At 41.2% G+C, this 12117-nt stretch overlaps 1 protein-coding gene across 1 annotated transcript in view; it reads left to right on the top strand.

Annotated features, from left to right (window-relative positions):
* Window positions 1-8759: 8759 nt before the first annotated feature.
* The window catches only part of Yeats4 (YEATS domain containing 4), a 27452-nt gene continuing 24094 nt past the window's right edge, over window positions 8760-12117 (top strand). The window contains exons 1-2 of the mRNA XM_048808296.1: window positions 8760-9075; window positions 11687-11806. Coding sequence (XP_048664253.1) covers window positions 9025-9075; window positions 11687-11806 — 171 coding nt within the window. The 5' untranslated portion in view covers window positions 8760-9024. The remainder of the gene's footprint in view (window positions 9076-11686; window positions 11807-12117) is intronic.

Below are 12117 nucleotides of genomic sequence, written 5' to 3'. Positions count from 1 at the left end.
TTCCTTGTGTGTCTTTGTTTAGACCTATGTAGTGTCTCAAGAAAAAAATTACACATATTTGAAAAAGATAAAAGACTTAAATTTCTTCTATATTCTCACCTGCACTTAAATAGCTGGCTATTGCTGGAGGAAAATCCACAAATTCTACAAAGAACAAGTATGCTAATAAATCTCACTTTAAATTCATAACCATGAATCTCATATGTGCCTCAAGTCAGCATGGCCATCCAAGTCACTTCTCTGGATTCCTTCTGTGGTGTTGTCTCCCTCTCTAAAATGACTATGATTATTTCACTTCTTCCATTCTTTGTTGAGAGCCCCAACACACATATCTGATACCCTCTCTGCCCACTAACCTTCCACCATCCTCTGCTCTTAGCAGATAATCTTTGCTTATATATACCATTTAAAAAAAAAAAAAAAGCCATTTCAAAGAAGCAATACAAGGTTCTCCCCCTGTCACAAAGCAGCAGTCACACCTTCCCCTCATTGACCCTTCCTCCCCCCGCCCCTCCCCACTGTTTCTGGGATGAAGGGCCTTTGCTCCTGGCAAAGGCAGCATCTCCACATGCAGCCTCTGTCCTATCTCTAGCGACAGATATTCCAAGCTAAGCTGAGTTTCTCCCTCTCTGCTCCATCACCTCCATTATTGTGCAAAGGGCCCCAGCATCCTCCCATCCTACAAAGAACATTCCACTGACCCTACACCACCCTCCAAGTACAACCTCATCATGACTCTGCTGTCTCTATGGCAAGACTTCTAGTGGAGAAGCGTAGCCCCACCACTCTCTTCAGCTCTTTCCAGTCTGGCTTCTGTCTCACTCAGCCACGTCTGCTGCCCTAGGACTTCTCTCATGACTCCTGGGTGCAATTCCAGTGATCATCTGCTCTCTGCTCTTCCTACTTGATCTCTCATCAGCATTTAGCTAAGTGACCCACTTCATATTGTTGGGTGCAGAGCAGGCTGAACTGTGTTGTCTGCAGGGCAGGCTGAACAGATGTTGGCTGCAAGATAGGCCACGCACTCAAACCCCCCTCTATCTGGTCCTTTATCACCTGTTTGCCTCAAGTCTGAACATTCAACCCTGCTTAAGGCTGAACACTTAACCCCCCCTTGGGCCAACAAGGCAGCTTGCAGACTCAGAGGCCCTATTAGATTTGGGCTATAAAAACTCCCTCCTGCCAGGCCCCCCTCTCTCTTGCTCTTTCACTCTTGCTCTCTCTCTTGCTCTTTCTCTCTCTCTCTTGCTCTCTCTCTCTCTTGCTCTTTATCTTTCTTACGCGCGCTCTCTGTCTCTCTCTTGCTCTTGCTCTCTCCCTGTTCATCTCTTCTCTTTTCTCTCTCTTTCTTTCCTTCTTTCTTTTCTCTTTGTTGCACTGCTGCAATAAAGATCTTTTGGTTGCTCTGAGTGTTGTGGTCACTTTCCTTTCATTGGTGCCGAAACCCGGGAGAGGGTTAAAACCCACTTTTGGGTCCCCCTTCCTTCGGAAGTGCCACTCACCAGATGGCCTGAACCCATTTTCTCGACTGCCAGAACTCCATCCACCACCGACCTTCGATTGGTGAGTTTCCCTTCCTGGAGTCCTAAACCCAAAGGTGGTGTCAGGAGGATTTGGCCGTTGATTGTCCGGCAAACCTCTTTGCCCACCTGCGGGGAGGAAAACACCCTACCACAGCCTTTAAGGCTACGGTGGCCCTCAGGGACTCCTTCCTAGGGCAGAATAGACTCCTGGGTTCAAAATTATTCCCTTCCCTTCCCAGCTGTTAGTTACCAGCATAGGCTTTGTAGGTCTCCCTCAAAGGACTGTGTAACCTCCAGGGACACATAACAGAGAACTGAACATCACAGTCCACCCAGACCTTCACCATCTTGGTGGCTCTCCTAAAATCCTAGTCCTCAGACACTTACCCAACACATATCACCAAAAGCTTTTTCTCTCTCACCTTCTTGCTTACATCCCACTTCACAGGTTGCTCCTTCTCAGTTCCTCTTTCCCACTCTTTCCCTGCTATTTCATTTGTAAATTGTGAGTACTCCAGTGTTCAAACCAATAAACATTTGATACACTACAAATTTTCCTTATTCATATACAGTAGTCCCCCATTGTCCAGTAATTCACTCTCCATTGTTTCAGTTATCCATGGTCATCTGTGAGCTAAAAATATTAAGGGGAAAGTTCCAGAAGTAAACAATTGATAAGTTTTGGTTGCAGGCCATATGGAGTAGAGTGATGAAATCTCCCACAGGTCTGCTCTGTTCTTCCTGGGACATGAATCATCCCTTTGTCCAGTGAACCTGCATTGTACATGCCTCTGCTCGTTAGTCATTTATTATCCAACTTGGTTATCAAATTGACTGTGCTTAGTTACAATTTCCCCTTTATGGGTTTGAGGTTTGAGTAAGGCCTATTGCTTTACAAATGACCTCTAACATGGAAATGGGAGACAAGGCATTATGAGAGTTGGGAAAGTTCACATGAATCTTATTTATGACAGCAAAACATTGATTTCTACCAATATAGGACTTACAGGTTAACAAAAAACAGAGAAGGAAACTGATGAGCAACATGTCATCATGCTATTAAACCATTTAAGATGACAGATACATGCATCGTGTCTGTTTTGTGGAAAAGTGTACATAAAATAATTTAAGTAAAAAAAATCAATACAAAATAGTTAAAGCACACAAAACAGTTCGATCAAAATGAATGTTACTCAAACACCACAGTTGAGATGGAGGCAGTGGTGGACACCTGTAATATCAGTGACCCCGGAGGCTGAGATAGGATTGAGGGTTCAAAGCCAGCCTCAGCAACAGCAAGGCACTAAGCAACTCAGTGAGATCTTGTCTCTAAATAAAATACAAAATAGAGCTGGGAATGTGACTCAGTGTTTGAGCACCCTTGAGTTCAATCCCCAGTTCTCCCTGCCCTCTCCCATCAAAAAAGGCATTTGGGACTGAGATGCCAATATTATACCCAATGGCCCTAAATACTTCAGTGTGTAAGTTCTACGAAGACTTTCTGTTAGGGTAGCTGGTGCAAATATCCTCGAGAGGCACACCTCTGAGTCAAGAAAGGTTTATTGACAGAGAATATCTGCCAGCCTGCCTTTCTGCAAGACTCAGCAACCTGCTGGAAAAACTTCTTAACTATATAGTCATGTACAATGAAGTAGTTTAAAAATAGCCCATCTAGTGCTATGATTATTAGTTGGTTTCTTTGTTGTGGTTTTGGTAGTTAAGGACTCACTAGGGGCAGGCCTAACGGGAAGGTCATGCCTGGGTGGGCAAGTGCTGATTTTCAAAATGGCATTACTTTGGCCTAAGGACCTAAAACTTTCTCCTACATAACCTCAAAATAACCAGCCTTATTAGGAAATTAACACTAATACAATACTACTCTAATAATTAGATCCCATTTTATTTCACCAATAAAGGCACTTTATAGTAGTGAAACCACAGATGATGAGAATCAATCAGGGCAGAGTTCTGTTTCCCCAGATGTGAAGATTGCCCGAGAAACACATAGGCAAACAACATAGGCAAGCAAAGAAAACAGTTTTATTTAAAGGATACAACAGAAACCAACTTCTCCACGAGAAGGGTTCCCAGAGCTGAAAATCCAAAGAAGTGGGAGTGTCTTGACCCTTTTCTACATTTTAGAATTCCTTTATTCTCATGCCCTCCTTCCCCTTGCCTTGCTCCTCTCCCCATCTTGCATAGTGACCAGTGGCCAGGAGATGAGCCAAAAGGTGAGAAGGAAGCCCTCCAGGGATGCCTCTCAGGGTCTACCCAAAGTGGACACCCAGGAGGTGCTTCATTAACAACCCTTTGAGAGGAATATTTCCCTGTAAGCAGGTTACCTTGGTAATGGGTTGAGGAGGAAGGGGAAGTGCTCTGGAGGTATTAGCATTTCAGTCTTCCAGAGGCAACCCACATCCTCGCAGACCCAAATCAGGTCCCAACAATCGACCCTATTATTTATTATTTAAATTCACTGACTTTTGTCCCACAGCTTCAGTAAAATAGTGACAGAAGCAAAAGCCCTTTACTCTCCCAATAAAGTACTTAAAAACAATAAGATCTAATTGAGAATCATCGGTTATATTTGGTTGTCATGGTTTTTTTGTCATGGCATTACTTTGGCCTAAGGTAAAAATCTGCATAAGTTTTTCAGTTGTCATTTTTTTCTTGACTTTTATGTCTGAAAGCAAATGAGACAGACCTTGACAGATTGTTGTAGGAAAGCTGGACACTGAGGAATTAGCAGGAAGCAGGTTTATCAGCTGCAGCCAGGTCCAGATGTTACTGCTGTTTACCTGTGAGTCCTTACTTCCCCCCCGCCCCCCACATGCTGAAGTATAACACCAAAGAAGCACGTCCAGGCAAGTTTAGAGTGGAAAGTAAAAGCTTTATTAAAGGACAGTAGAAAAGACTTCTCCCTGGAGGAAAAAGGGGACCCAAGAGGTGGAATCCGTGGAAGAGAGAGGTCTTCCCTCTTTTATAGCTAGTCTTCTCTCAGCTTTCCTGCATTCCTGTCGCATTTCTGTCCTTAGTTCTGTTATCTTGCAGTGAGGGAATGTAGGTGGGGAAGCCCCAAAGTGTGGGGTCAGGTGGGCCAAAGGAGTAATCCCCGCAGGAAGGACTTTTGGATTAGCATCTCTGTGTTTGCTGGGAGCTGCTTCATTAACATTTCCTTGGGATGGGCTCTGGGCCTTGGGGACATTTTTAAATCCCCTTTTCCTGAACTCCATTCTCAATATGGCCTTCATTCTTGATATTAGACCCGATTTACCTAACCTCACTAACTACCTATCTGTAAATCTGGCTTCACAGAGGGAGCTTTTGCCTAAATCAGTTTGTCCCTCTGAACCCTGAATTAAGAAATGTTTAGAACTTTGTACCCAGTGTGTAGAGGGAGGAGGAGCTCAGAGGCTCACAATCTGCAGAAATCTACATAAAAGTAGTTTTTTTTTTCTACTGTTTTGGGCAATCAACTCAGGCCTGGAAAATAAATCAAGGACACTCTCAGTGCCTAGGAAAGGGACAGATCCCCTCCCCTTTTCTGCCAGCTGGTTTCCAAGGAACCTAATTTGTATTGTTTACTTTTATCTTTTGGATTGTAAAGGACTTTCCCTAGGATCCAACTACTGTCCTTTGAAATGCAAACGCCTTTGTGAAGGCTCCAGGCTGCACTAAAGGCCTTGAGTTAGTCTCTCTTATTGTCTGCTTCTGTAAACACTCTTCCTGCCTGAAATTCTTGCTGATAGTCTAAGAACAGTTAGGTGAGGGTCTCTGGAGAAGATTAAGATTTTTCTGGGGAGGAGGGGGTGCCACTACAAGATCAGTGATGCTTTATTAAGCAAAAGAGGGGCACATTTTCAAGGGAAAAATGGTGATAGGCTGTAAGAAGGGTCTGAGTTTTATAGGATTTAGCAGAACCAGGTCCTGGGAGGAGTTGGTCAAACTCATTTAGGGTGGAACAGGAGGACAAGTGGGGAAGTTCCCTGGGGTCTATTTTTTCTATTTGTTTGTACAGGGGACAGTGGTTCAGCTAGGTGGGAGCCAGGTGTGAATTCTTCAATTTCCCTCCCTGCCTTAGCTCTAGCTGAGGACTGGGCTTCTAAATGACAAAAGCTCCAATTTACCACAGATAGCTCCCCACACACTGAAGGAAAACAGGTAGGGGAACAGCTGTAGATAGGGAAGTGCCCTGGGGCCTATTCTCCATGTCCTTCAATGTCCTTGACACTTTTGAACACCACAGAGAAGTTATATTGTAGCATGTCCCTAAGGGTTTTTCTGATACTCTCTGGATTAGATTAAGAATGCTACAGAAACAGTGTTCTTTTCATTGCCTCCATTTAGGTAGTTTGGATTTGTCCTGTTATTGATGATGTTCACTTAGAATACTTGCCTTCCACCCGGTTCTGATACCCCTCAGGGAACTGTTCCCTCCCCAACACCTGGATGTCCTCTTATCCATATTACACTTGTGACAAACTATACTGAATCACTGTTCTGATAGGAAGGAGAGCAGAAAATTTTTTACTTTTGTTCATTCCATATCCCAAAGACCTAGAACAGTGCCTTGAACATAGTACATGCTAAAAAAAAAAAAAATAGCTAATTTTTTTTAAAAAAATGGAATGAATCTGTTGATTATTTAGTATATCCCTCTATTTTGAGCATTCTAAGATTTTTCTTACTCTTCAAACCCACATGATTCCAATATAACAGCTTATGGGTTTCCAAATCATACCTCATATATGTAATGTAGTGTATAGTCCAACCATGGGGAGGCAGCAGAAGACCTCTACACAGGTACAGCCTTAGACTTTGATTCTTGGACCATACTGATGTGCATGATCTCATAAAGAATCTGAGCTGTGTAGCTAGGCGCTATGGCACAATCCTGTAATCCCAGTGGTTTAGGAGCCTAAGGCAGGAGGATCTTGAATTCAAAGCTAGCCTCAGCAAAAGTGAGGCACTAAGCAACTCAGTGAGACCCTGTTTCTAAATAATATACAAAAATAGAGCTGGGGGTATGGTTCAGTGATTGAGTGCCCCTGAGTTCAATCCCCAGTACAAAAAAAAAAAAGAGTGGTAGAGCGCTTGCCCTAGCACATGTGAGGCACTGGATTCAATCCTCAGCACCCCATAAATCAATAAAGTTAAGAAGAATATGAGCTTCATCATATCAGGATACTTGAAGATAGGTGAAGAACAACAATAACAAAAAATTCATCAAAGTAGAAAGTGACAGCTGAGAAACAGCACATATCCAAGAAGTGTCAGGCTGCCTGAAGAAAGAGATTACAAAAATTGAGTGAAGAGGAAAAACAATGGTTGTGGGAGGTTTTGTTTTAGTGTTTTTGATAAATATCTCAATTATTTATCATATAATTAAACTCACAAGTCAATTTTCTACTCCTATGTAGAGAGCAGAATTAAAATATCAATGGGGCTGCAGTTGTAACTCAGAGGTAGAGCACTTCCCTAGCACATGTGAGCCACTGCGTTCAATTCTCAGCACCATATAAATAAACAAACAAATAAAGATATAAAAAAGTTTGCTAAACAAATTATTAAATATATCAATGTTTGATCATTTTCAAAAGAAATTCAATTCCTGTGTTGTTATGTGATATGAAATATCACAACTGAATTCTTTTTGTTAAACATTTATTTTTTAGTTGTAGATTGATACAATGCCTTTATTTCATTTTTTTTTAAATGTGGTGCTGAGCATCAAACCCAGTGCCTCACGCATGCTAGGCAAAGGCTGTACCTCTATAAAGCCACAACCCCAGCCCCACAACTTAATTCTTTATATGACACTAATTATAATTAAGCCCTCAGCATATTTGTTGCATTTCTATTTAGTAGAATAATTTTTAAAACATTGTTTTAAAAGTTGCTAAATGGAATTATTAAAAATTATAATCAGTAATTAGTTTTTATTTTCAGTTATTTCTATGCTTTAAAATGTTAACCTTATATTGCTTTTTCTTGAATTTCCATTTTAGAATACTGATTTCCCAGGACAGAAGTTTAAATTCTATTTCCTTCCTTCTTATCCTTATCACACATGGCACCCTTCCCCAAAGTCCATCCTTCCAAATGTAATTTTTTAATTTGTGTCCCGTCCGGCAGGACACATCAACGTGGGCAGCGAACCTAGATGGGGAGGAATGAAGGGACAAGAGACACGAAAGGTGACAGCAAGACAAAAATTCTGATCAAGCTGCAAACTTTTATTGTTCACACAGGGGTATTTATATGCTGGGGATGGGGAAGCTCTCTAATCAACAACTGCTGGATGTGGGTGGTAAAACTGCCAGGTGCAAGATGTCTGATGATCCTGATAACCGCAGGATGTTCCAGGGAGATAGGTGGCTGCAGGATGCCTCCCAGGGGGCTGTCAGGCTAATCTTTGAAGGAGAATTTCCTTCTAGTCCCTGACAAATTTGTATTTTTATTAAGTCAATTCTCAGTACTTAGGTAGCCCTAAATGCAAGTTTGTTTTCCCTAAAGCTAGTAACTGGATAATTCTTAAATCTGCTTAGTTTTCTGTGTATTTGTCACGCATTCAACTCCCAAACTCCAGGTCTAACATTTAAATTTCCTCTTGAAGCTTCAGAGATGGCTGAAATGTTTTCTATTCCATTCTTCTGAAGCAGTATATCCCAAAGGCTTCTAACTGAATCTCACATGGACTGGTTGCTATGTAAGTTTCTCCTTCGTGGTATGTTCCCTCATTTTGGTGTGTCACATCTCCAGGACCATTCTGAGAAAGGGTACATGAGATTTTTTGAGATTTAGCATGTCTGAAACTTTCATTCTATGCATGCCCTTGGTTGATGATTGGCTAGGTATTGGAGACTAAATTGGTGGTGATTTTCCTTGAGAATATTGAGTAGTGCTTTACTTGCTCCCTAAGTTCCAATGTTGACATTGTACCATTGATGCTATCCTGATTTCCTTATAACCTTGAAGTGTGTGGTATCTTCTCTTTAGCCCCATGCTCTAAAAGTTCACCGTGATATGTCTTGGCGTGGATCACTTTTGTGCTGGGTGCCTGATATAATCTTTCAGTGTATAAACGCCTGCCCTTAAGTTAGGGAAAACTTTCTGAAATCATTTATTATTTCCTTCCTTCCGTTTTCCTAGGTCTCTCCGGAACTTCCGGACATAGCCTCTCCAGTTGTTATGGCAGCAGCCAGACGCGTGCGCAGTGTGCGCGGCGTGAGCGCGAGCCCATCGCGCCTGCGCACGGCGTGGTAGCCGCTCCTCCTTCCGCTCCGCTTTCCAACCGCGCGGGGCTGAATGGCCTACCCGTACGCTACCCGAGTGGAGGAGCCGGCTGTTATTCAGTGCCGCAAGTCTCGGTGACTTGCTCTCCTTCTGTCAGGACCCCTCCACCGGCCCGCGCGGGAGGAGCGGGGCCTTTGAGGGGAGCGGCGACCCCGCCGGCCCCGGTCTCTTTCCCTGGCGGCAGCGGCTTCTTCCGTGGGACAATATGTTCAAGAGAATGGCCGAATTTGGGCCTGACTCCGGCGGGAGAGTGAAGGTCAGTATGCAGCCAGCGTCTCTCCCGTGGGGGGCTCTCCCGCCCCGGCTCCTTCCTGCACCTGGCGGGAAGGACCGCTTGGTTCCCTTTAGCGCCTTCCCTACTCGGTCTTGAACTGTGTACTCAAGGCTGAGAGCGTGTCAAAACCTCTGAGCGAAAAGTTGGATGTTCATTGGCTCAACCTCCCTGCGTCACCGCCACCCTTTCATCCCCGCCAAAAAGTAAATCTTGTTGGGGGTGACTTGGGAAATGCTGAACCTGGCGGCTGAGGAAACAGGTCACGCTGAGGGCTGGGAATTCCTGGTATGCTGCACAGAAGCTGTCTGCCCAGGTCTTCGGTAAAGTGAGGGCGTCGCCCTCCCGATTGTGAGTATGATAAAGGTAGCATATTCGGTGAGCACTTAGCTACAGAATTTGCAAATCCTGGGCTGGAAGAATCTCCATAGTATTTACAAATAGGAGATCTGAGACACCTGGACATAGATTTACCAGAGTTCTGGAAATCACCGAGCTCCATAGCTATGGCCACGATGTCAAGACATACAAAGACCGTGATACTGTGCCTGGAACAAGGGGAACTTTTAGTAAATGTCATCTTTTGTTTTTAATGAACATTATCATAGAGCCTAACATAAGGTTGGACATTATGACACTCCCCTCGCTTTTATACATCCACCATCATGTTAGTTTTTAAGGCAGGGTCAGCTGGTTTCTAATAAAACACCTGGGTTTACTCTTAAGAGTCCTTATCTGTGTCATTATTTTTATATTAAAAAAATTTCAATTATGGTATGTATACAACTATCTGTTTTAATATTACTTGTAAAATGCAACCCTTTGAAAATTCCAAAAGCACTGAAATTTCATAAAAAGAGATGCCAGGTAAAAATTCATAGTAGCAGAGACATAATTTATACATTTTGCCAAAGCTTTAGGGCAGGGTTTTGGACTGATAGGAAACTACTACAAAACAAAGGGTCTAAGGGTTAAAACATTAGATTTTGAGCAAGACATTTACTTATGTTAAATTCTAAAAGTTTCAATCCAGGACAACCTGAAATTAAACCTGTAGCCCTCAAGTGATTTTCACCTAAAAATAGTCATGTCAAGATGCAAATTAGGGATCTATTTCTCCTTGCTGATTTTCTCTTTACTCTTTTAGGCATCTTTTTCCAATTTAGATAACTTTCATCCAGGTAGTAAATCTATTGATAAGTGGTTCCTTTTTTTTTTTTAATGAACTCTGCAAATTCCTAGTGAATAACTGGCAGCTGTGGGATCTGTTGTACACTCACCAGGTCAACACCCTTGCACTCATTTGGTCAAACCTTGAACCTGTGGCCCCATCTATGGTTGCTACAAAACTCATTGGTAGCGCTTACTATAATTATTTGTTTGCATACAAGCTGCTTGGCTTCTTCTGAACTTTTGTTTTTTTTTTTTTTTTGTACTGGGGAATGAACCCAGAGGCACTCTACAACTGAGCTACATCCCCAGTCCTTTTTAATTTTTGAGAAAGGGTCTCACTAAGTTGCCCAGGCTGGCCTCAAAACTTGGGATCTTCCTGCTTCAGCCTCCCTAGTAGCTAGGAGTACAGGTGAGTACCACCATACTCTACCTGCACTAAGTTTAGATTTATAGGTATTAGATTTTGTTGACTATTCAGCCTGAACTTGAAATTCTCCACTGTATTCACTTTTTCTTATTTCTTATTAATTATTGTTGATTACATTGGAATAGCACTTTTCACATACAGTATGTCTTGCTTTTTGTCCTTCAGGTACATTCCTTCTGTTGAATATTTGGTCACCAGAGTCATGTACTACACTAAATATTTCCTCTTCGCTTGAAATTTTTAATCTCTTTTCCATCATAATCTGAACACATTGCCATTATGCTAATCGAATGTGGCAGGAAATATATTTACATTACAGAACTGAGTACAAATGTAGCAAACATGCCATTGGCCAGTGTTTACCAACCTTTGTTTTTCCAAGTGCCACTTTACCATTTTTGCTATATCTGAATCCAGTTATGATATTGATTGTAACATTTATATTAAAAGCAATTCAATTTTTAAAAGAATCTTCCTAAGCATTTTGAAATTGTGGATTTAAAGTTCTAGTAACATTTTTTCTAACATTTTAAAGTAAATCCATAAATAATAAAATGAAATATATTTTCTCATAGCTAAAATATTCACACATACTGCCTTTGATTTTTATTCTGTGCTTTGGTAAACACTGCCATAAGCTAATTAGTAAGGCCATTACCATCAAATGATGCCAGTTAATTTACAGCTTTTATTCAGATGCTTAGCTTTCAGGTTTGTAAAGAAAAGGCCTTTTGCTTTTCTCTTACTAAAACTCTCAACTGCCTTACCTGGTGATTTAAATAAAAACATTTTCAAAGAGAGAACATGGTAATTAATCTGGTATTCAGTTATTTGTGTTAATATGAAATGAGAATGTCTGAAATTGATTTGAGAAAAATCCTGTTGTAACTAAGCTATATTGTGAGATTGTCATTCATTGAGACAAGTTTTCAGAGCTCTCATTCTATTTAAGTAATGGTACAATATTTACTGATTTTTAAATTACTTTTCTTTTAGGGGGTTACTATTGTTAAACCAATAGTTTATGGTAATGTTGCTCGATATTTTGGGAAGAAAAGAGAAGAAGATGGGCACACCCATCAATGGACAGTATATGTAAAACCGTATAGAAATGAGGTAGGCACTTGTTTTCAGTGTAACTTTCTTTGAAGCTACAGTTTGTTTTGTTTGAAGATAAATTGTAAAATTCTTTTATAGTAACTTTCTGCCAGAAAATTGGTCCATTATAAAAATGTTACCCTCCCCTCAAAATTGAAAGAATGAAGTAAGAACTGTCATCTTCATGTAATTAGTAGATTATTTTCTAAAAATGTTTTCTAATTAAAATTAAGGTAACAAGAATTGTCCTGCTATAAATAGTAAAAATAGACCTTCCAAACATCACATCTTTTTTTTTTTTTTTTTTTTTTTTTTTTTTTTTTTTTTTT

Source organism: Marmota marmota, unplaced genomic scaffold (genome assembly GCF_001458135.2).
Source record: "Marmota marmota marmota unplaced genomic scaffold, marMar, whole genome shotgun sequence".
In the NCBI taxonomy this organism is placed as follows: domain Eukaryota; kingdom Metazoa; phylum Chordata; class Mammalia; order Rodentia; family Sciuridae; genus Marmota; species Marmota marmota.
Note: the sequence above shows the minus strand (reverse complement) of the source record. Positions and strands in the feature narration are given on the sequence as shown.